This window comes from Lingula anatina, chromosome 1, assembly GCF_051362555.1.
Source record: "Lingula anatina isolate TDL-2025a chromosome 1, LinAna3.0, whole genome shotgun sequence".
In the NCBI taxonomy this organism is placed as follows: Eukaryota; Metazoa; Brachiopoda; class Lingulata; order Lingulida; family Lingulidae; genus Lingula; species Lingula anatina.
In genome coordinates this window covers 22,548,695-22,573,599 of record NC_141767.1, presented here as the reverse complement: position 1 = coordinate 22,573,599, position 24,905 = coordinate 22,548,695, and the positions used below count along the sequence as shown (strand labels likewise).

At 35.8% G+C, this 24,905-nt stretch overlaps 3 protein-coding genes across 8 annotated transcripts in view; 1 reads left to right on the top strand and 2 right to left on the bottom strand.

The window, feature by feature from the left end:
- LOC106168818 (potassium voltage-gated channel protein Shaker) overlaps positions 1-18,818 on the bottom strand; it is a 45,765-nt gene extending 26,947 nt beyond the window's left edge. For 3 of the 5 annotated variants that reach the window (XM_086998999.1, XM_086998995.1, XM_013548007.2), the window contains exons 1-2: positions 18,667-18,818; positions 1,372-1,722 (exon numbers count right to left, since the gene is read on the bottom strand). In XM_086998999.1, the coding sequence (XP_086855125.1) occupies positions 1,372-1,722; positions 18,667-18,734 (419 nt within the window). In that variant the 5' untranslated portion in view covers positions 18,735-18,818. Of the gene's footprint in view, positions 1-654; positions 1,035-1,371; positions 1,723-10,939; positions 11,705-18,666 lie in introns of those variants that run through there. The other 2 variants (XM_086999009.1, XM_086999016.1) reach the window with 2 other exon arrangements.
- On the top strand, positions 200-15,301 carry LOC106168819 (uncharacterized). Of its 2 annotated transcripts, none has more exons than XM_024076155.2 (10): positions 200-544; positions 2,706-2,768; positions 2,972-3,026; positions 6,553-6,617; positions 7,036-7,098; positions 10,389-10,470; positions 13,365-13,466; positions 13,810-13,885; positions 14,033-14,325; positions 14,555-15,301. In XM_024076155.2, the coding sequence occupies exons 1-10, from the start codon at positions 401-403 to the stop codon at positions 14,998-15,000; spliced, it is 1,389 nt and encodes a 462-aa protein (XP_023931923.1). In that variant the 5' UTR covers positions 200-400; the 3' UTR covers positions 15,001-15,301. The 2 variants fall into 2 exon arrangements, with proteins under 2 accessions (XP_023931923.1, XP_013403466.1); XM_013548012.2 differs by having other exon boundaries at positions 206-544; positions 14,552-15,301.
- Positions 18,819-21,970: 3,152 nt separating the features above from the next.
- LOC106168824 (uncharacterized) lies at positions 21,971-24,865 on the bottom strand. Its single transcript, XM_086999043.1, has 3 exons — positions 24,061-24,865; positions 23,594-23,713; positions 21,971-23,283 (listed from the first exon to the last, which is right to left on the bottom strand). Exons 1-3 carry the CDS (start codon positions 24,863-24,865, stop codon positions 23,192-23,194), a joined length of 1,017 nt encoding a protein of 338 aa, XP_086855169.1. The 3' UTR covers positions 21,971-23,191.
- Positions 24,866-24,905: the final 40 nt, after the last annotated feature.

Genomic DNA, 24,905 nt, shown 5'->3' with positions numbered 1-24,905 from the left:
ACATCTAAAACGTACTATAATTAATTAAGATATACTTTACTATATTCTCTGTTATGAATTCCGCTTGTCTGACTTAATTTTTTAAGCAAATACAATCAGCATATACTCTAAAGTTTTAAAATAACTATTTGGTGGTGCAGCGCGGAAGAACACTATTACCTTATTCTATACAGTACGCGCACGTAAACAAGGCAAGTAATGAATGGGATATCTGCACCTGTGACTACAAAAGCGGGTATAGGGTGGAAGCCATTATTGGGTGGCATGTGATGACGAAGAGGGAATGGTAATCGAATATTCAGCAGATAATCTTAGTCATTCTAATACGTTTACTCCTAAATTCTGACTTACGTTGGACCGCGAACCTTTTTAGAACACAAAAGATCTGTGCTCGTAGATTATGACACAATTTTTACCACCAAATTTGCTTGCGCTTTTTGCGCCACGCGACCCGATTCCATATCTTCCACCAGTAACAAAGCTACCACACGAAAAGAAGAGGGTACCATACTTCGGAGTAGCCAACAATTTGAACGAATTTGAGGTAAGTTGCTTAAAATATGCCTATGTTGCCCACTTAATAAGTCCAATTGATTTCTTCTGACGCTTAACATTTGCATACGAACTAAAAGCTGACTTCTTAATTTAACTTACAACTCCAAAATGGCGGAAACAATAGTTGCCATCCTCGTGGTACTTGGCCGTCTACATGAAAAAGTATTCCGTAACTTCTAGAGTGGACCTTTCACGTGCATAACACAGACACGGTAGCCAAAGATGTGACAGGTATCTTCCTTACTGCTTATTGTTCACACTTCCAATCTACACCATCGACACAATTTCAATTAATAATTCATTGCATTCTCAGTTAATTTAATCAGCACAATTGGTGTAGAGTGCCCAAAGATCTGCTACACATAAACTGATCCGAATTTGACCAATTCAGATGCTTGATTATTCCTTTGGTTTTCACAGGCAATCAATATCCCATTGATTGTGGAGTCTCCCACACAGTAGTCTAGTGAGATCAGTCATACAATTTGATGCTGATAATAGGGCCTTGCATGCAATGGGAAGACATACCCCCAAATCTCAAACGGCATTATCTACTCTCCAATGTAATTAGTTATTGTTTCTTATCAGAAAGTAACGCGTAATTGAATCAGTGATTGCATCTGTGCATGTAGGAAAAATGCCAGGTGTGGAAGAGAAGCTTCAGTGACACTATTGTTGTCAGGTTTGTTTTCTTTGTCGATCTCTCTTAATCCATACATATTGATCTTGTCTTTTCATATGTAGATTAACTGCTATATGGTAATTTTCAAACTACTGTTTTCATAAGCATTATTGAACCTACACTTGAACACTTACTTGGTCACAGGACTGCTAGGAGAGGAGGGTGGTAACAGGGCAACTTGATCATCATCTGGAACTGACACAAGGTGATAAGCTTCGGGGACTTGATTGTTGAGTTTCCAGGCATCTTTATCTTCGTTAGGAATACACTGACTTGGGTCTAATTTGTCCACCATTATTTGAGCATTATCCAGTAAAGTTGGACTGGGTGCTTTGAACATTGATGGGGTGCTGCTTTTTCTCCGGAGATCCTGTCCAGTCTCAGATGCTGTTGATGCTTTTCTTTTTTTGCTGCCCCGTTGAATTCTTCTTGCAGCAACTTTGCGTTCGTGCCGCAATGATTCACGGGTTTCTGGGTCTCTGAACCTAAGAGGCATGGAGAAAACCTTTGTATTAAGAACACACAAAATTGGAAAGAGAAAAACCAAATGTTAATAAATAAGCACTGTTTAAGCTTTTCAGAAAAGCAAGGCAGCATTGTGACTCCATATGAATTTCCCAGGATCTGGTTCTGGAATAGTCCTAAAGCCATCAATTTGCTTCAGCTGATCCTATAATGCTAGTCTGTATATACAGATATCAGTGCCTCTACTGTAGTGCCAAAATTAGATCACATTGTAAACAGCAACAGAAATTAAGTGCTGTGGAGAACGAACATTAAATAATCCATCTTCATGCTATAGAGCTTGCTTATGTCTAGCCATCCTTTGTTTATAGCACTTATCTCCATAAAACTGCAGTGCTCTTCTCTATTGTTAGTATTTTGTAATATGCAGTTATGTGCTTCTTGCTCTGAATAATATGGGATATATAAAAAAGATCCGCATGACAAATGTGACCCGGTTGTTGCACATGAATAGAAGAAAGGAAGTATTCCCATTTGACACAATAATGGGTCTGGCAGACCCATCATTTGTGAAAAGATATTGGAATTGGGAATATATAGCACCATGAAAAAAGAAAGGTGAAATGTAGCCTCACACATGCAGTACATGTCACATGTTTAACCACATAAGAAAAATTATACACAAGCCCGTTTAGAACCCTATTACATTCAGAATTAATGATCTACATTGCAATAGGCTTTTTTCTTCTTTAACACATACGTTTGCTTGAGCAGGCCCATTTGCTCATCACATATATATCTCCTTTCGAGACGGTAAAAATTGTTGATATATGCATAGAGAATGTTAGAATTACTAGCACAACTTGAACTAGGGTTACTGATCTTTAGTGTACCCAAAGGAAATTGCTATTGATATTTTAAACATTTTGTTAGACAGCTTTCTGTAAGCGGCACTTGAGGCATTTTCAATTTCCAGATAAATATTGCTAGTTATATATTTTAGGACCCTAAGGATACACCCCCACCTACTAGGGCTGAAACCAAAGAGGAACGCAAAGAAAGGAAGGTAAGGAACTTAATGTGCACCCAGTGCCTTAACTGTCATATTAATGCAAACTACATAAATTTCAAACATTAAACATCAAAACTTATTAAAAGTACCTTGTGTTGCAGTATAGAAACTTACTCCCAGAACTACTGAATTTTAATATATTTCATCTTACCTGATTTTTTGATAGCTTCTTACAAATGAAACCTCTCATGTTTCAGAGAAAAGAGCGAGCTGAGCAGGTTGCATACAAGCTAGAGCAAGATTTGGCATTATGTAAGTTTGATATTGGTGATTGAAATAGACCCTTGGCAAACTCGCTGAAAATATCAGTCTATTTTGATGGTGTAGTAGTGAACCGTAAGTGCATTCCTCATACATCTGTTGTTAAGTTAAAGCTATTGGCTTTCACAGTCCAGGTAGTAATTATATTCTCATACTTAACACACCTTTCCTTACAAACTGACTACAGATACCTGAAATAGATCAACCCCTGTTCTGTCATTAAGTAAAGCAGCTAACCTGTTTGCTTTAAGGGCCTTACAAATGAATTAGATGTAATAAAATCTGTTATATGTGGCAGCAACATTTCCGACAAGAGCACAAGCTGCATCTAACATCTTTTGCAATCTGTTAATCTAAGATCTATTTGTTGCAGGAGATGTACTGAATTACTAGTCCATTTTCAGTTTTAGATTGCACAGTGCATGCAACGTAAAATGTGTGAAATGGAATGTGCATGCAGATGAGGCAAGCAACCAGACTGTTGAACATGCAACATGCACATCCATAAAGTGCACCTCACGTGTATTGATTATACCATTCTCATTATATCTATATATTGAAAAGGCCTAATAATTTCTTTCTCAGGTTGAGAAAACAAGTTTTTTGTTAACCACCACCCCCCATTCCCCTTTTTCATAGAAAAAAAATAACAAAACCACTCCCACCTTTGACTTTGCTCAGAATTACCCAAACCAATCATTCTGCCCGCACTTGCTTGCGTTGGGTGTCCAATATATCCAAATCCACGCAAACTTAAGCTGGAGAATAACGTAGTTTATTCTTATAATGAGCAACACTCTGAGGCAACCAAGTGATGGGAAACAGAAACAAATGCCACTAGTATCGAGGTTAGCATTCTGAATGTCAAGAGATGTTGTTTGCCCACTTACAGGCAGGAAACCATTCCTCATTTGGCATCCTACTGAGGTCTGGGAATATGCTGTCTAATATATACAAACTGATACAACAAGAATAGGTGGGGGCGATCAGTTTGAAGGCATTAGCAGCGCCTTTATGATTTATGTTGATTTTCATTTCATTTTAAAGAATTTTTATTTGAAAAAGCACTCAAACTGGTTGTCACCGTTCTCTAGACAACAAAAAAGATTTTTTTCAGATAACACACCAATTTGTAACTGTTCTTAGATGAAAGAGGCAATTAAAAAAGTTTCAAGTTTGCGAAGCATTGTTTGAAATTGAATTTTCCAGGCAAAGGGTCATAGCAATAAATGACAAAGAATTTTATTATGACCAAACAAATTTTTAAAGAACCAGAAAATGCATTTTTATTGAATGAATGAAAAAGTGGAAGATGTCATTGGGCAGTAAGTAAAAGAAATATTGAAAATGCAATTAAAATCTGCAATCAATAATTCGACCTTTATTCCTTTAAGTAAACAATCCAGCTTAAGGCAGTAATGTTTAGATTTAATTCACTGCAGCAGCAAACATTGCGTTTCATGTAAAGCCTGTGCAGCCTGCAGGTTACACCAGGTGCGAAGCTGTGAAGAGGATCTTAAATCGGAATTGCAACCATATCTTGTTGTGTTAGATAGGCAAATGCTAAACAACAGTTGTTGTGCCTATTTTACCTATAGACCGACCGGCTTCCATATTAATAGGCTTTTGGCATCTGTTTTGCTGAACAGTACCATTGGCTAATATTTTTGACTATGTGTATAACAGTTATGCTATTTAAGATAACCAGTTGTTTTTTTGGTTTATGCATCACTTTGCTGAAAATTTATTTTAAAAAGTTACAAAACAGTTTTTAAGAAAATGGTTGATTTTATTCCCTGAGCTTAAAAGAATACTGCAACAGTTTATGAAAAACTGATTATTCTGATTACTGCATATTTTATATCTTGGTTTTTTCCAAGTTATTGAATTTTGATAGAAAATGATGGCATCTTATAAATCTGGTAGTTAACAAAGATCTGCTGGGTATTACCAAATTTTTTACAAGTGAATTTTAAAACAAAATGTTACTGGGTTATTATAATTACAGCACAAATAAAAGATTTACTGGATAATAGTTGTGGTACATAAAAATGCATTCAGTATTATTAATCTTTTTAAAACTAGAATGATTTTAATAGATTATTTCAATTATCTCAATTTAAAGAGTTTAATTATGTATGTTATGTATGGTATGTTTTCAAATGCGTTTCACTAAATAATTCTTTAATCATTTACAAAAACTGAAAGATTCAGTTATACACTTATCTGTTAATTTTAGCACGAATGATACCTGAAATATTTTAATAAAGTTTGATGTAGAGCAAATTATACCTGGGCTTTTCACTTGCACTAACCACTTTCATGTTAGTATAAGTAGTAAACACCAGGAAGATTAAACATCTTACCAAAGTATTACTGCATTACTATCATACAGTGTAGTAATTCCAGAGGTAAAAGACATTATATATATATATATATATATATATATATATATATATATTTCATATAATGGTGTTCATATATGTAATACAACTAGCAAAATCAAATCTGTCTGAGTATATCCTGGAGAGCAGAACAGCATTGCTGATGATTGCAAAATGATTCAGATACAAGCAGACTAGATCCCTGTTCTAAACATACGGGTCCTACTTTCCTTTTATGTTATTGCTGTGTTGATACAGAGTGGATTTAGCTCACAACGTAATTTGATTTAACTAAAAATCCAGATGTAAGGTTATGATGTAAACGTGCATAACATTGGATAATAGAAGGGATAAGGCACAACAATGCTGTCTTAATTGTTCCTAAAATCACAGTTAAGTTAACAATATGGAGTACATATGAACATGCATACGTCATTACACATCTATTAGCTCGTTGTCTATCGCTCTTTCGGTGGCATTTACTCAACCACCTCAATAAGTATTCTAAGGTCAAACGAAAGAGTAATATATCTTGAAAGGCAATCATTCCTAAATGCTGTTGCCAGGTTTGTTGTGAGTTAGTGAGAGGCATTATACTTTAACAAATTGTTAGCCATGTACATGTTTGAAAACCCTTCCCCCCCCCTACCTTCCATGTTGGCTCTGTAATGTACAGTTTAACTCACCTGTACATCTTGCTGGTATACCTGACAAAGCTGTAACTAGTAGATTGGCATCATATTTCTTTCCCTGTCAGGGAACCCCACTCCAGTCAAAATATATCATTGCTGCTTGTGAGCACTAGAAAGCGAAGGGGAACAAGGAGCCATGCTCCTGTGAGCAAATGTTTTAAAATACAATATTTGTCTTTGAGCTTAGGATATACTGGTGACTGTAGTTCAGGGATATTTCATTCGCATCTAAGCCTTCCATAAATAGAGGATTAGGGAGATGGTACAAAAGGCTTCATTCCCATGACCTCTTGTGTATTATTCTGACATGTGTTTTGCCACTGAGCTGCTATTTGCTATATGTTGCAAGGCTGCATTCTATTGGTTCTCTATATAAATAGGCAAATTAATTATTGTATCTAGCCAGCATATTTCTCATGTACTCTGTTTTTTTCTTTGCAGGGGATCCAACAAACACTCCAAGTGGGACTGAAGACCCTTTCAAGACATTATTTGTGGCGCGAATTGTAAGTATTGCAGTTATGAAATGGGATACTATCAAAAAGTCGTTTTATATTTATAGACATTTTTGCTTTGTTTTGAATATAAATATGATATCTTTCACCAATGGCACATTTCTTTTTACCTATTTTCAGTATTCACAGGATGGTGGATGGAATACATAGATTGTGTTTATCAGTCTGAATTTAATGTCACTTCCATCATACCTCTACCGCCTCAAATGTCACATCTTTTGTACAAGTGAGATGCATTTTATCCCTGGCAGAGTAATTATGCTATTTAAGATATCAGTAACAAGGGTGTGGTATGTCAAATCCTTGTTGTGAAACCCTGCTGCCAGTTATTGTATTGCTTTAAGGAATGAGACTGCCTGTTATGTAGACATACAAATGGAAATGTGCAGCTTACCTTCTTTCCTTTCAGAACTATGACACCAGTGAATCCAAGCTGAGGAGGGAATTCGAAGTGTATGGTCCAGTTAAGAAGGTAAAATACTTCTTCGTTGTCCTACTTTTCTTACTGAATGTGTCAAATGTTTGATGTGCTTCACTGCTTCTGAAGCATTTAATTTTCTGCTCTATTTTCATTCAAATATGGCATTATGCTATGCTAGGTTCATGATTTGTAAGGAAGTAATGTTAAATTGCACAACTGCAATTACATGTATAGAAAACTAGCAGCCCAAAGGTTGCTATTTGTATAGGTTTTATATAAAACAATAATAATGCAACAGTGCATTTTGTCCAAGTTTTTACATAGAATGTTGTTCTAAAATTACTCATTGTAAGAATTGTTGTTGATAGTTTCTATATTTTACCCACACAACAACAAATGAGAGCTGCTTTGTCACAATTGCGCTTGATTAAACTTTTTAAATGTTTGTATATGTTTACTTAGTGCAGTGAAGCAGCATGTTAATAATCACTGTAACTGGTTTTTAAAGTCAAGTCAACCCAGTTGATATATTTGTTTTCAAATTATGCAAGGGAAAGTTAATATGACTTACATTTGACCCTAAAACATTTATTCAAATTTAAAAAGAACAAGTTATAAAAGGAAAAGCTAAGATCTGCGTTTGTGAATCTTTTTAAAGTGCAGATTAAGTAATGACGTATGGAGCTTTTTGCAGTTAAAAAACTAGGGATCGACATTTTGAAGTCCTTTTTTTCATACTTATTGAATAAAAGTTTTTGCCATTTAAAGCCTGGGATTATTTCACATAAAATAAGGAAAAAGTTAGTTATCTTTGTTAACCTCTGCAAAGTTTTTTTTCCTGTAAGACTTTTTTCTTTTGTTTAGAGCATTAGAGTTGTAAACGCATCTTTTTTTCTTTCAAATTAAAATCACAGTCATAGGCCTCATTCCCATTGAAACAATGGGTCTACATCGATCAATCCAACTCCAGGGGACTCTTGCTGAATCCAATCAGCTTAAACAGATTGATGTGCCTACTCTTGTTTCCAACATACTTTCTGTATTCCACTCAAGGCCAGGAGGAGGTAGACTAATCTGTTAATGGGATTGCATTCAGCGAGAGTCCCTGCAGAGATGGATTGTTCTACATGGATCAGTGGTGTCTGTGGGAATGGGGTCATAAAGCATCTTAAAAAAAAAGAATCACAAATGTGCAGGTGCACTTTCTGTGAATGACCTTAAACCGAGTTATTTACATTCATATATTATTAGAAATAGGCCAGCATCATTGGAAACTGCAATATGAAGAAGCTAGACAGATATCGGTATACTTAAAAATAGCATAAAACTTATTTAACATTGATTTCGAGATCTATAAACTATTTGTTATAGTAGTGGTATTAGTTATATTTCACCTTCCTGTATTTTACCCAATAAGAAATAGATCTACCTTCTCAGAGTTCTGAGCCCTGTTTCAAGAAGCCATGCTTAGCTAATTGACTGTTTTGCTATGAGGTTCATTTGCTTAATCTCTGTATTAAATGCACATTTAGTTTCTTTTTTCTAAGTTAAAAACTCTGTAATGGTCACCATTAGCCAAATATTGCTTCATGAAACTGGTCCCAGACCCAGTTGCTACATCGACAAACCAACCTGTTCATCCTGAAAATAGTGGTTTAAAAGTGACTACTTTAACTTGAATTTTATACAAATGTGAAGACAGGTTGATGAATAAATAGTGTTAGAAGTCATGAGGTCTAGCAGAGATTTGACCTGCACGCAACATATATTACAGAGATAAGCATGACTTGTTTTATCTGGATCAAATGTCAACTTTTTAATGGTGACTGTGGTTTTTGTTACCATCATTTTCATAATATTAACTTTCCTCCCCCCCTCATGATCATCAGTCTTTTGGTACAGTAATTGGAACATAAGACATTAGCTGTGTCAGCACAATATATCAGTAACTCACAAGAGTGCCTGATAAAATACCTCTAGAGAGGGACAGGATATAATAAGTATTTTTTCCTTGTATGAATCCCTTTCGTCAGTTTTAAGAACTACATATTTGGATGCTGAAAAAGAGTCCCCAAAAATCTTTCAGTTGATGGCTTTATTAATTGACAAACAAGATGTAGTAGGGAAGGTCTAAATTTATAACATAACTGTGTGCCTTTCCAAGACTGAGGCATTTAACACTGGGTAAATTACAGAGCATGCAGAAGCTCATTTTATGACAAGAATTGAAAACTTTTTTAACTGGGTGGATTTATAGTATGGTGAAGTAATGATAGTGTTAACTAATCTAAGCAGGCGAGCCATCTTGACAGCATCAGGTATTTTGTAATAATTGAAACATGGTAGATGCATTGAAAACAGGGTTTTGAGACGATATTGCCCTTTTCAAACAGAGCATTGAGTGCTCATGCCTATCCATGTAGTTACTTTCAAATAAAAACAGGTTATTTTGATGTTGCTTTCAAAGCTTCTTTGCAAGGAAAATTGTATGGCCTTGCAGGATCAAAGAACACAGATTCTGCTGTTTGAGTTCTGATACAATAAGGTATCAGGAAGGGTATAATCAATTATCTATCAGTGACCATAAACATGTTTTCATATAGTGCTTCATTTTGAGGTGGTTTGAAAGGTTAGAACAACATCAGGATTGATTCATAAGAGTAAAATTGTTGCTGTGGCATTTTTATACGTTACATCTTTGAAGTTGTTTAATGGGAAAAAGATTAATCCTTTTAATCATTGAAACCTCCCCCCCCCCCCCCCAAAAAAAAAATATATATATATATATATATATAGTAATGACTCAAGCTTTTTAATGGGGATAAAGATACTAATTTTTTAAAAGTCTTAAATTCTTAAAATTGAAACATTCCTTTAGATAGCAATAAAATCAAAAGCAGACTAACTTAAGTTCTATTCTATAAAGAAAAAGCACCCCCAATGTTACACAGAATTATAATTTTAATGAATTTGAAATTATGCATCTGAAATTTTCCCCATTGATATTGAGGTGGCAAATTTTAATTGAATGTAAAGTTACAAGTTGTTAAAGATTGTCCTCACATTGTTATTGCCTGAATTTTTGTGGTTTTGATGTGGAACTTTGACATAGAAGAAAGAGATCATCTTAACAAAGTACAGACTTGGCCTAATATTTGATGTATGTACGTGTGTGTGTCGTTTTGTGTCTCCAACACCTTAGAGCAAATCTTAATCCATCAGGGTCATACCTGAGGAAGGAAGATGAGTGTAACTGCTGGTCACATGACTTACTAAAAACAAACAGCCCAGTTTGATAGATATGAATGAATCATTCTAACCATTTTTCCTTTATTTATCAGATCTCGGTGGCCAAGGACAGAAACACTGGAAAACCCAGAGGTTATGCCTTCATTGAGTATGAACATGAGAGAGACATGCATTGTAAGTATTAAAACAAATGAGGCCTACATAACCAAAATTTCAATTTCACACCCTTCTTTGAAATGCCAGTATTAAATTGATATACAACATGAAAACAAATAGGGGATGAGAACAGACTTCATATACATCATGCTTACTCACTCTAAACCTATTGCAGCACTCCTGCCCCATATTGGGTTAGATGGGATAACCATACAGATAACTCACTGACAGATTACAGCAAATGAAGACACCTTATGATTTATTCTATTGAAAAAAAAAAAACGCCCTCATAGAAAAAACTGCCTTATGGCTAGTGACACACATCTATTTTACACCTTACATCTTTAGATACTTATACAAAGTTCTCACTCTGTGATCACCCACAACAAATTAGTCTTATCTCTCTAGACATGTCCTTTATTTGTTTCTGCACCTTATTTTGGTTTCTTTTTAAAAATGAGCATAATTATTTAAAAAGTTGCCCTACCTGTGAGAGGCATTGGAATTGATGAAAATGTCTGCAGAAGGCCTACGATTCTGTCTCACCATTATGCTAGTTTTGTGACAGTTGCATACTAAACACTCCTTTGAAAGCTCAACTTTGTAAGAAAGTTTGATGACCTCAGGCTCAGTCCCTATGTGTAGGGGCCAGTGAAGGGTTTAAATAGGCACAATGGTGGGATATCTTATGTCATGGTCATCTTTATCCAGTGGATGTTAAACCAGGCGTTAAAAAAGTTTGATGAATAGCAAGAGCCCTTATTTCAAGTCATTTTGTATAGTTTAGTGGCCACTGGTTGACAGATAGTCTTTACTTTACTATTGATGAATAGTAGCCCAAAGGTGTGTTTATCTCATTTCCTTTAAATTTGGTGTGCTACGGTATTATTATCTCATTTATCTAGCCATTGTTTGTGATGGACAGCCCTCTGAAGAAGCAGACCAGTGTTTAAAGTAAAATAAAGGTGTATTTATTCAGTTTTGATTATATAACAAGTCATTTGCAGCTTTTTTTTTTTCATTGGCCTTTTCCCTCCATGTTTATCCCAAAATGGTAAGACAGGTAAAATGTATTGGAAACAGTGGTAAGCCAGGTTTTTTATGGTGTTTGTTTTGATTTACATCACATTTTTGTAATCATTAATAATATTTTGAGAAAATAATATGGGAGCAACAGAAATCATTTTTATGTTTGGGAACCAATATTTATTAATCTCTGTTATTTTTGTTACTGCAGACCTCTGCTGTCCTTGGTCTAAGTGGCCCCATCCTTTTGAAAGTTGCTCATAGTTAACGTGGGAATCCATTTATAGGTTTGTATATGTGGTAAGATTTGGGGTCGTGTACCTTCCACATAGTACAAAACCTGACTCCAGAATTTGCTTTTGATTTATCCAAATTTAACAGTTGATTTTAGGATTTGTATGTTGGGTGCATGCTTTTGAAATGAAAAAATCTCTCTTGAAGTTGAACAGTCAGGTTAAAATGTTGCATGGTTTGCAACATAACTAAAGCCACTGTATCCTTGTAAATGGGAAAAATATGTAATTGATGTTCTTCAAGTTCTCTTGCAAAATTTTTGGTCTGCACTTCTAAATCTTAAAAAAAGTTTCACAACCGCACCATGTCACAGGTCATGGGGTTGCTATGAAACTTAAACTTTAAAACTTTGCTAGACTGCAATGTTGATATGAAAATGTTTGGTTTGGCTGTCAACTGGTCCATAACAGGAATTTCTTCAAAATGGCCATGGTAGGTAGGGAACCAATCAGGTAACAGGTGGTTTGAAATTATACAAATAATGTTCAAAAAGTCAGATTTTTTTTTTTTAATTAAAAAAAATTTTTTTTTGTTAGAATAAAACAATCCAGGGAATTTTTTTTGCTTTAAATAAATAAAACCAGTGGGAAAAATTTACTTTGGATTTTTGTCAAATTATATTTTTGGAGATTTGAATATAGAAAATTCATGAAGCAAAGATGCATTGGCCTTCATATTTGAAACAAAATTTTTTTGACATTTTGGATTTTAGTTTTTGTATAGAGTCATTTTGAATAATATAGATTAAAAAGAAAAAAGTTAATAAAAAAAGCCAATCAGGTAAGGCCGGGTAAGTTCACGTGGGATTTTCACAGAAGTGGACATCAGGCCTCGTGATGACCATGATCCATAGTCAATGAATTGAATCAACTACTGACCCCCTTCAGATAAGTAGGCATCGTAAGTTCTTTATTTTGATATAAGTGCATTGATTTGATGTAACCAGGTAGGTTGACGAGGAGGACCATCAGTTGCAGAAATGAAGATGGAGGAAGCTGAGGTGCCAAGAATTGGAACTTTTATTTCTTTAATGACCATTTTCAGTGTTTGGTGTGTAGAAAGTTGTAGCTGGGAGAAAGTTTTTTAAAATCTTTTTTTTTTTTATATCAGAATAATATGTTTTAATATATAAATTCCCAAACAGGTACAAAATTGAATTTTGAAAACTATTGTCAATGTACAAATTTGGTATCAATTTTGCCCCTGTTTGGTGACCTTTCAGGTAAGTTTGAGACAGAACAGTTTTACCCCTGCCTGAAGAATGAACTAGATGTTTGTGGACGTGCAAGAAGAGCATAGGATTTTTGAACAAAACAAGAGCACGATCATGATTGATACACACTTCAAAGATGTTCCTATTCATATTGGTTGTTTTAAACTTACTGGAAATCAATCAAAACTTGCCTCTGATTTTCAGAGGTCAGGGGTTAAGGCACCCCCTATTTATCTAATAAATTGATGCCATGATTTCCCATTTGGCATCTTCATACTTACTAGACAAGTGGTATCAGATTGATCCTGCACTTGATATAGCACAGAAAGCACTGATTTTGTGGTTTGTTATTTCTCATCTATTGCTGTTTTTTGTTTAGCTGCCTACAAGCATGCAGATGGCAAAAAAATTGATGGTCGCCGTGTACTGGTTGATGTGGAGAGGGCGAGAACTGTGAAGGGATGGAGACCAAGGAGGCTAGGTAGGTTTTAACTGATATTGAAGAAAAATCTGTCTCAGAAGAAGAAATGATTACCAACTCTTTTTATGTAGTTATTCTGCCTGACAAAAAGACTAGATAATGTTCTTGGTGTTTAGATATTACCCGAGTGTGTTTAAGATACCATACATACATACACTTGTATTCCCATATTTATGTATGTTTAAAGATGAAAATTGCCTGGGAAATGAGTGCATTTATTTATGTATTTATATAAGACAATGTTTCAAAAGTAATAATAAGGATTTGGTTCTTTTACACTACATTATTTAAAATGTATTAATAAAAGAATTGGTGTATAAATATTTATTATGACTGTTTGCAGGTGGTGGGCTAGGAGGCACACGTAAAGGTGGACCTGAGGTGAACACTAAATTCTCAGGCAGGGATGACAATGAAGGGTAAGAATTCTTTTACTGGTTTACAATGAGAATTATCTTAGCCTTTAAAATACTTGGGAAGTGTGTTTTATCCTATGTACTTCATTTACTGATATATCAATCGTTGTGGCAAATATTCATGAAGACTTCTTTAAAAAATCATTTCAGGAGAAGGAGAAGTGCCAGTCGTGAAGCAGAACGGTCCAGAAGTAGGGAGCGTATTCGCAGTAAGAAGCGCAGTCGTAGCAGAGAGAGGAAGAGAAGCAGGAGCAAGGAACGTCGCCGACGTTCTCGCAGCAGGGACCGCAGACGCAGCCGCGACAGAGGTGATCGTGACCGTGGGGATAGAGACCGTGACAGAGACAGAGACAGGGATAAGGACCGGGACATGGAGAGAGGAGAGAGAGACAAAGAGAGAGACATGGATGGAGATGCGATGCCAGAAGATCAGATTGAAGGAGGTATGAAGAATATTTTTTCCCTGGACAGATTTATTTATGATTTGATATTAAATAACCACTTAACCAGAGACGCCTGTGATATGATTTAAAATAAATTATTTGCTTGTTGTAAATGCTATGAAAAATATTATACTTAATTGTTGGTTGGTTGGATCTACTCAATCTTAATAAATTCCATAACAGAAGAATACTCAATCTTTTTTCTTTCCTTTTTTTAATTTCGTAGCAGAAGAAGAGGGAGGCTCTTCCAGAGACCGTTCACACAAACGCAGTCGTCGAAGCAGGTCGCGTGATAGAAAGCGTAGTAGGTCACGTGATAGGAAAAGAAGCCGCCGTAGCAGAAGCCGTGACCGTAAACGTGATCGTGACCGTGGAGACAGAGATCGTGCTGGTGAAAGAGGGGATGAAGCATCGGGTGATCAGGAGGCTATGAAAGCAGAACAGTACGAGGATAAAGGGGAATATGGCAATGGAGAGAATGGTGGCGAGAATGGCTACGGAGAATATGATCAATCCAGTCGCTCAATGGAAGAGATGCAACAAAGTTATGATGATAGCAATGAGTACGGTTCTGTTGGAGAGTACGGCTCTGAGCCAATGCCGCTAAAAGCTGAACCAGCAGCTCTGGACTATACAGAATATGGTGGTGCAGGGGATGTCAGTGAGGAAAACTAACTTGAACGTTGCTGATCATGCCTAAACTTAAAGCACATTTCATGTCTTTTATTTGATATTTTCATGTGCATTTGTGATGGTTATGAACTTTTATTCTCAGATGTTTGGATTTTTAATTTAGATTTGAAATTCGTCCAATCAAAATAGCGAAATTGTTTGGAGATCGTAAAAAACGTGTGATGGACAGCGACATTGAGCTTTAAATCATCTTTTAAGGTCATTTGTTTTATTTTGAAACAAAGGGAATGTAACTACATTGTTTAATAAAGCAACTTGCAATGAATAAAAAATAAATTTCGAAGACTTTGTTCGCTTTATCAAGAGAAATTGTTCACCCCTTACCGTGGATTATTTAACTTAAAAAAATAATAGATTTTAGAAGCGCACTATCACCCCTCCCTCGTCCCCCCGGATTTCTCAACACCAGATGATACCTTGGATATCAAATGCCCTTGTGCTTTATATTTTATTTTAGGATGTTGTCAAATTTCATCTATAAAAAGGCAGATAAAGCTTGCTGTCAATACCGTTTTGCCCTCTTGCAGACCATTGCATTAGTGGTGCGAGGTGTAGAGAACGCTGCACAATCACAAAGTAATTAGTTGAGAATAACTGTAAAAAAACGGTAAAATGCTGAAGAAACATTTATATCGATGCTTAAAAAAGGTTAAATGTCTGGAAATAATCACTTGTAAAATGAAAAATATCGTCAACATGATTTTGTCTTAAGTGTTTCTTCCAAGGTATTTTGATATAGATGATGCGCACAAATTTTGAATGCAGTCATTTGAAGAGAAGGAAGTATATTTACATTGCTAGTCTAAAAACTACTGAACACTGATCATTACCCAACACATCCTATATTTGGGCTATGGGTATAAACGCTGTGCATAGTCTTGCCTCTAAATCAGGTTGCGTTTTCGTTCTCGGCAGATGAGTTGGAACTTCTATATACTGGCTCTAATTTCTGGTCAAACCTTAATTTTTCTCTTTGCTAAATGAACAGGCTTCTTATGCAAAAGAAAAGGAAATCTCGCCGTACATAAATGCAAGAACACGGATCTTGACCTTTTTAAAACGTGCTCCCACCCATGTGACTGATTACTTGGTCGTAGATGTCCGGTGTTTTGGGCCATGCCCTACCTCGACATATTTCTGCTTCGAACTATTTCGAAAATAAATAGATATACAAATGCTTAGTTTAATTTACCTTTCATCTAGGGAGTCGTTATCTTCCGAACTCGCGTAAATCCCTATACTCCTCACTGTTGGATGCCACATAATTTTGCAAATGAAATAGTCCAAAAGAAGTTAGATATTACGTTTGCTGAAAATGTTTGTTTGAGAGGTCGAAGGTGACAGCCTGGACCAAGTCACGCAATTTGCACATTATCCGGACAAGGCTTGGACAAAAGATGCCTGGTGAATTTTTGCGTGATCTGAGCAATATTCGTAAAATGTGTGCTAACACATTGAATCTGGGCATTTTTCAATAATTTCTTTTTATATACAGATGTCCTGATCATTTCTCGGTCCATTTCGTTGCAGTCACAGTTGTCAGTTAATTTTTGCTCGCCCCATAAATGCCAAACCATTTGTTTACTTTGATTTTTCTGGAGATTTTGTTAAAAATTATCTTCAAGTAATATTTTCTGTTTACATATGCTGCACATTCAGACCTTTTAAATGAAGAAATTCCGTCGAATAAAAGAAGCTGATGTCAATTTCTCCTTCTGAAATGTACAGGAATACATGGCAGTCTAAATCAAAGTAGAAATGGCATGAAACATCGAATCCAAGTGCAGGAACGGGCCGAGCATGATATGCGAGTGGGATAAATGCATCGTTTTTTCCGAGGAATATTTGATTTTGCGGGAGCGACAATGTAAAATGTCGTGAATCATTTCAATGTACTGAATTAAACAGGTAAATCCCTGGTAGGTTCATATACATTTTTTTCTTTCCTAATGATGATTTGAAAATTGCTCACATTTTTGTGTCCCCTCTCCCCATTAACATGACAAACCGTCTTACCAACGAATCTCTGGCTTCATTTTGTTTGATATCTGTTTACATAAAACCTCGTCAAATAATGCACAGGTGTCAAAATTACAAAGTTATGTTCTACGAGATGTCTATTTTAAGTATTGTATTCCCAACCGTTACATGCTTTCCACCACCCGAAATATGTCACTCGCTATGTTCACATTGAAAATAGGCCTACAACAAGTACATTATGGAGTCACATCATTTCCCGTTCAATCACATTAAGGCTCTCAACTTTGAAAAGTAAAAATAGTAATGTTATATGTCTGATGTAGGCCTACTGCTACATAGCAAAAATTCTTGAGGGTTCGTTGATTTTTCTACGTGCCAGCAACTCGTAATGCAGGTGTTGTTGTGACCACGGATAATGTCGTCACTCGCGCACATCGGCTCACTCAAACAAATTACAGAGCTCGGGCACAGAATGTAGTTGACATATGGCAGTTCCACTCATATAATTAGAATTATGTTCCTGGACGCCAATCTACAGTATACCCATGTAAACCATGATATGATTACCGGTAGTTATTCATCCTTCAGCAAATCTACTTCTCGTTAGTTTTCTTGATGCCAGGGCATTGACGACATAAAAAGAACGTTAAAACCACCTTAAACAATGCGCACCGTGCGGTAGTCTGCCAATTTCAGGTTGCCATTTGAGACCTGCCCTTTCCGTAATTTCAGTGCTTATATCTTGTCGTGTGCAAGACCCATGCACAAGAAGTTTCCTGGAGTTGCTGACTTGGAAACAGCATTGCACTGCATGTGATTTACGTCTATTTCCTCTACTTTGATGTGCTTTTTCTCTCACCTTTTATTTCACTAACTATTATCTCTCATATTTTAATAGTTTATCATTAAAATGTACATGTATTTTCAGACTTTAGAACCGGCTACATTCCGACATTTAGCATCTGAATATACTGTAAAGGACAAGAAGAAAAACAATGTTTCGCTTTTGCATCTTTCACCGAGTATCGTGATCGCACCTTGAAAGCAAGAGGAACTACGGTAAAACAAATGCATACTTCTATTGTCATCATCGTGTTCATTAGGACTATTCCTTCATATATCATCCCTCCACCCAAGTTCACGTAATGTTAAAGTAAATATACAATTTCCCTTGCTGCAACAAACATGGATCAACATCTTGCTCTGCAGCTCAGGTTGCATTTGACCGTCTTATTGATATCTTAAAGAGATGGCCAGGATTCTTTTAAGCAAGTAATTAGATTATTTTAGATTTTTGTGTAGTTGGTAGTCATTTTTCTCTATTTCTTCAAAACAAATGTGCACTGAAGGAAGAAAGAAACAATATTTGCGTATATGCACATAGCCGTCCGACAAAGAAAATGGCGTTGGACTCGATATGTTAGCAGCAGGTATATGGATTTCAAATGCATACATTTGTTTTTTCAAATTCAGATAGATCACAGATTATTATTGTTCGTCTTGCACTCAGTACAGACCCTTATGGCCAGTAGAATGACTGGATATCCATTGCATATGAATTGAGATATCCATTCTACATTCTATTACAATATCTGTTGGCAGAAGAAACAGCAATTAACGTAGGCAAGGCCTGAATACGCCCATTTTATACTATATCATACAACTTACCTTTCGTCTGAATTATCCTCTATTCCATGTGCTTCACCACCGCAGCTTCCTACCATAGATTGAAACATATCGCGATTATTAAAAGATTAAAAAGATCTATTTGACAGGTGCGTCAGATATGGTAACGATACTTAGCTAGGCAGGCTAGGTTAACCTGGGGTCTACTTTATCCTTGACGGGGTTGGTGGAGGATGAAACTACCCGGCTGCATTCAGTGCGTAACTCACGTTGGCAGCAGTGCCGTCTTGATCTTGGAAAGATCCTTTGTACAATGCTGTCAATTTCAAGTCAACTTATAATTTAGGCGAACAGCACGGCGCAAGCAGGGTAATTCGTCTTCGTTTAATATTTGGAGAGTAATTAAACTTTTCTTTTGAAGGTTGGTATTTTGAACGTCTAGGCTACTTTTTATGCCTTCTTTCCCTCTGTTCCTTGTCAGAAAGTAAAACTGCAAACCCGAGCCACTTTTTTTAAAGAAAATTAATCTTCTAATTTTATTCATTTATTGTACAGCTCTTTATACTGCCTTTTATGAACTATGCACTGCCTTCGCTAGGCGAATTTACCGACTATAGATCAGAAAATAACATGCTCCCCACCATGACTGAGCTACTTCCCTATTTCATTAGCTGTGTTATATGTAAAAATATGTACTCTATGTGTCTGAAATGCGTTTAGACTTAGGCCCTACCTTAATCTTGCAGAGAATCCAATCCAAGTTCGCTGGGGCTAGACAGAAAGAGAATATCCTATGATTTGTTCAGGTTTGTTTGATAAAAATAAATACATGTCTTAGTAGTGCATGGTTAAAATTTGGTGAATTCACCAAAAGTTCACAGAAAAACTCTCATTTGATATTTTGAATTATATATATAATATAGCATATCATATCCAATAACATACTACATCTTAACTACCAGCAACTAAAAATTCGCAGCATTTCGCACCTGATTGATTTCAATATTGGCGGGGGTATTCAGCAATGAGGAAATATGTTCTTTTCCGCAGTGGAATAAAGTGTCTACACTAGGGGCACAAAACAACACTGGAGTGAAGTTTGCGAACGGTTTAACGATATGCCGTTCTTTTTTTTTTTTTTTTCATCAAGTTCTAAGGGAATTATGATAGAAAACATGTTGGGAACAGTTTTGAATAAGCTCAAGTCGGAGGCTTAGAGTAAGATTCTTAGTTTAAACCACGGCAAAAACCTAGGACCCACCGAAGTCGCATGAACCAATACGTCAATGCGGTCCAATTTCGCTGGGGTTATCCAGTGAAGGGTATGGGACGATATGACCCAAGCAGTGCGGACATACTACTACTGGAAAAACCGGTTGATAAGCATTCGTGTAATCATACATGCATGAGGATCATATAAAACTGTCTATAGGAATGCGCTCTGTCATGATTGTGGGTTTCAGTCGAAACTTTCCAGATCAATTCAGATAAAAAAGACCCGTGGTATTGAATTAAAGAGAGCTCTATAACAGAAGTCAAATATTGTGTGTGAGCTGGAAAATGTATGCAGTGATAGATGGTGGAAAAAGTGTGACACTTAACCTCCTCCGCCACCCAAGAAATAGATAAATAAGACATAAATTTTGAATGAAATGCATTCATTGAAGGACAAGAACAACAATTAGAGTCCATATAACCATCCTTGCGTTACATACTGCTTTGCTGACTGCTGACAATGTAAAAATTTGGTAACATATATTAAAAGCTATAATCATGTATTCACACTATATAGGACCCACAAGACATGAAGTAGGTCCTAAATTTGTGTGGATTTACTGACACATGCATATTTTCTCGCATTCACCTACAGATCGATGGTTGGTTATCCTTGCAGAGCACAGGCATTTAATTCACCGATCTCAATTTTACAAAGCACTTTTCCATTGGCATCACAAAACACAAAGTATACAAAAACATACACAGTCACACTAGATACATTTAAACATCATATTACAGAAAAAAGAAATTACAGATTGTTGATAGACTCAATACTCCATGCTTACAGAGGGAGAAACGCACTAAAATGGATCAGTGACCGGATCAGTGATCGAGGAAAGGGTTACCGGGTACACGATCAACACATCAAGACCAGTAACACCGCAACCTTCCCTCCCCTGAAACAATTCTGAGGCCCTGATCATGACTGGTCACCGATTTCCAGAGAAAAACATGATATACGTACATCAGAACTAGCCCTATCTGATCGTGTTGAGTTGGTTGAAGGATGTAAATTATTGGTGGATAAAAAGAAAAAAAAGGGGGGGGGGGGTGCAGGTGCAATTTAAAGTGATGGCTATTTTTATGCAATACTGAAAAGTATCCAAAAAAACTAAACAGCAAAGCTTGCTAATATACAGACACCATACAGGAAACAAGGCAGCAAAGCTGATGAATGTTCAGACATTACGCAGAAAAAAAGTGCACCAAATAATGTTTTGGCCAATTTTGATGCACTGCTACATAATGCTTTCAAACAGCATAAGTTGTCTGTCCCTCGCTAAGCCTTATGTTATCTTATCCTGATGCTCAAAATTTCATGGCATATTACCGTATTTCACATTTTATTTTCACCACCACGTTGTACTTTTTTATATCATGCATCTCGTAAACCATATAGAAAACAAAAAATGGACTCCAGTGTTGCAGTTGACAAGCTCCACAAAATGCTTAAAAACAAGAGGTCTCTAGCATTTAGTTTTAGAAATAGAGTTTTCAGTTTCAGCATCTAATGGCCACTCTTCCCATGAAAATGCACCGATTGACCCCAAACTCATGAAGATGAAAGATGACCCTAAGTGTAACACTTGCCCATAATATTATAGGTTAGGTCTCTGTAGTTTCTGAAAATTGGCACAAATAATTTTTTTTTTCAAAAAAAATCCCATTTTTAGAAAATTATGGCCCATTTGATCTTGAAGGTCAAACGATAAATCCAAGGGCGTATTTGAAATTTCCACACATGACTTAGAGAATAGAAGTTTTTCCCATAATTCCTTTGGTTTGGGAGATATTTAGCATTTAATCTTGCATAATTTGGACAAAGGTGCATTGCGACAAGCGCCACACCTAGACCCAAGCACAGACAAAGCCCAAAATTCACATGGATCGAGTTGAGATTATATGTGACCTACAAGCAAGAGATGGATACAAGGGCTCTGGTAGTTTAGGCGGAGAAGCAGTAATGGTGCATGGCAGCAGAGCTGGTGGAACATGTGGGTCGAGACTAAAACTATATGTACCGTCAGCGGTGGTACAATTAACTGTACGCAATACAGAAAACGATGCATTTTAATATTTTCTCTGGTTTATTAAAATTTAGTGCTGGCACCATGTGGAAAGCAGTTCCCTAAAATTAACTTACAATGAAGGCCAAGTTTTCAACATATTATTCTCCACCTTTGTGCTGCAGCACGATTCCGATATCTACACCTAAAAAAATATGATATAAAGATACATTTAAGGTTTTTTTATTGCAATCTAAGAAATATTTCTAGGTAAGAATGACTTAGCATGTATGTATGTTAATAAATTTCTCCTTTCAATGAATTAATACCTGATATAGTATATTTTTATTTATACCTTTGACCAACAAACTACCGGGTACAGGCTTTAAACCATGCAATGACAGCTATAAGTGTTCAATCAAAATTATAAGAAAATATACCTTAAGTTGATACCTAACTAGTTACTAGGTTAAATCTATGTATATTCAACTTATCAAACTGAAGAATGTTGCTTATCCCTAAAGATCTTTATCTGGTCAGGTATGCTATACACTTGTTAAAAATCTGAGGAAAAAAAGTCTAAGGCCCCATGCCCATTGACGCCACTGGATTACATGGATCATCCCGACTCTGCAGATACTCTCTCTGCCTGCAATCAGCTTAACTGAATAACACACCTCTTTCTGGCGCTAAGTAGAATACAAAAGAAGCTGGTGATTATTATGAGTACCTTGGAAATAAGAGAAGGGCTGTCATTCAGTTACAGGGTAAGCTACAACGTTAACACTTAGCGAAAGTCTCTGCACACTTGGGTGGATCCACTTAGACCTATTGGAATGGGGTCTAAATATACAATATCTTGGTACTAGGAAGCTTAAAATTTGCATTTTTTTTAAAGAAGGTATTTCTATAAAATGTGATAACTGCAAAATTCAGGAGGCTGCATTTATCAATTCTCACAATTGATTTATAAAACTTTAAAAAAATAAAGTTTAAAAAAGAGTAATTGCTCATTTGGTACTGAAGCTCACCATTTAAATTTATGCTGATGTAAAAACATCGCAAATAAATTTTTAATAAAAATTATAAAAAATCAAAATATAAGTAAAAAGAAATAGTTTGTCATCCTAAAAAGCAGTAATGTACTAAAATTCACCATATTAGTTTGAAACAGAAATTCCATTAATATAGACACTGCTTATACTTGTTTCAAACAGAGTTTATCAATCCCACAACCAGAGTCTCACTGTATGTTTAGTGAAGTACAAACTGTCATTTTTCATCTAAAATCTTTGTAAAGTAGCAAGTTCTCTCTCCAATTCTTCTGTTTCTACTCTCGTGGTACACACTTCTGCTTGGAGTCTTTTTATTTTACCTGAATAAAAACAGTGCATGTTGGCATGGGAATATATGGAAATTAACCCATAGTAAAATCGAGTTTTGCCCATAGTAAAATCTTGGATTTGACAGCAACAACTTATTTCATCCAAAACAAAGAACTACGTATGTATACAAAAAACAAACAAAAAAAGTTGTGAACTGCCCCTTTTTCTTTCTATTTTTTCATCATAAATAAATGAAATTGAGCTGCATTAAACACAGCATTCACTGAAATAATAATGATATAAAAAAACATTTTTTGATGATTATAATATCATTGCACCTGATGAAATTTTTTTCAGTACCTTCAACAAAAGTGCACCTCTCTGTCATTTTCTTCATGGCTCTTTTGAACAATTTCTGTGACTTGAACAGTAAAGCTAGGGCTGACTCGTCACCACCATCATCATCTTTTTCTTTGTCTTCTAAATATAAAAAGATATAAACAAGTTTCAAATACTAGCGAAATTTTGCATTCATCATATGCTGACAACAAGACGACTTGTATGTTTTTCTGTTTTACCAAGAAGTCATTTTACTATACTAGTATACATATATAACTTAAAAAAAAAAATACTTCAAGCTTTGACTTAGCAAACTCTATATACAAGTTTTAAAATATTGTTAGATTTTCTATTGCAACTTAGGTCATGTTTGATATTGTTCTAAAAACAATACAGTTTAATGCACAGGGGCTTCTAAAAATAAAAATATTAACGTAAAAGCTTGATGTAAGGGCCAAGTTATTAAAATATCACAGAAAGCAATGTACTTAATGTTTCCTTTGCAACAAAATGGAATGGATTGTACTTCATTTCCATTCTGTTCTTCTTGCCACCATTGCAGTGAACTGTTTTACCACTGTTTTTTGATACTTCATTTCCATTGTGATTGAAATCAGTCCCATTTTGATTGATTTCAGTCCTAGGGTTTTCAGTGAATAAGGTATCGATATTGGTTCCAGTTTCAGGAACATTTGTTTCATCAACTGCTGAACATTCAGTTGGATTGTTTACTTTGGGATTTTCAGCATTAAGTCTTTCAGAGGATAGTAATCTTACTGAAGTTTCAGTTGTACATGTACTGGTATGTCTTCCAAAAGAATCACCCTGATAAGATGCAGTGGAGTCAGATTTAACATAAATCCCAGCCTCGGTGTTAGCACTGCTGATGCTACTTATATTCAGAGGACTAGTCCTAACACTGATGTCACCCTGATGTTGAGAACCTTCAACAGATAAGGTTTTTTCTTCAGATTGATTTTTAAGGGTTTCATTTTCACATTCACAAATCCCAGGCATTGACTCCAATGCACTGACAGTGGTATTTGATGACCTGGGTTTTCCTGAAGCATCTTTGTTTTCATTTGTATTCTCCATCTGAAGATCTGAGGAAGAGGTAACATTGTCATTATGGGAAAGGGCAGTTTGTTGTTCTTGATGGTTCTCAGTCTCAAATTCTCTATCTCTAAAATGTACGTGTTCCTCTGAGGTATTGCTGCAGAAGTTTTCTCTCATGTGTGTAAAACTTTCAGAAGCAGCATTCCCAATTACACCTATCAGATTCTGGATACCCATATTCTCACAGTGTTTTGGAGCATGCTCAGGATTTTGATTG

What these genes read in the sequence shown, in the direction of transcription:
- LOC106168819 (XM_013548012.2), top strand. Translation starts at nt 401, where the DNA reads ATGACACAATTTTTACCACCAAATTTGCTTGCGCTTTTTGCGCCACGC. An exon ending in AGAGCAAGATTTGGCATTAT is followed by an intron (nt 3,027 to 6,552) that starts GTAAGTTTGATA and finishes TTTTCTTTGCAG; the next exon opens with GGGATCCAACAAACACTCCA. An exon ending in CATTATTTGTGGCGCGAATT is followed by an intron (nt 6,618 to 7,035) that starts GTAAGTATTGCA and finishes CTTTCCTTTCAG; the next exon opens with AACTATGACACCAGTGAATC.
- LOC106168824 (XM_086999043.1), bottom strand. Translation starts at nt 24,865, where the DNA reads ATGGGTATCCAGAATCTGATAGGTGTAATTGGGAATGCTGCTTCTGAA. An exon ending in TGTTGCAAAGGAAACATTAA is followed by an intron (nt 23,714 to 24,060) that starts GTACATTGCTTT and finishes TTTTATATTTAG; the next exon opens with AAGACAAAGAAAAAGATGAT. An exon ending in GAGGTGCACTTTTGTTGAAG is followed by an intron (nt 23,284 to 23,593) that starts GTACTGAAAAAA and finishes GTTTTTATTCAG; the next exon opens with GTAAAATAAAAAGACTCCAA.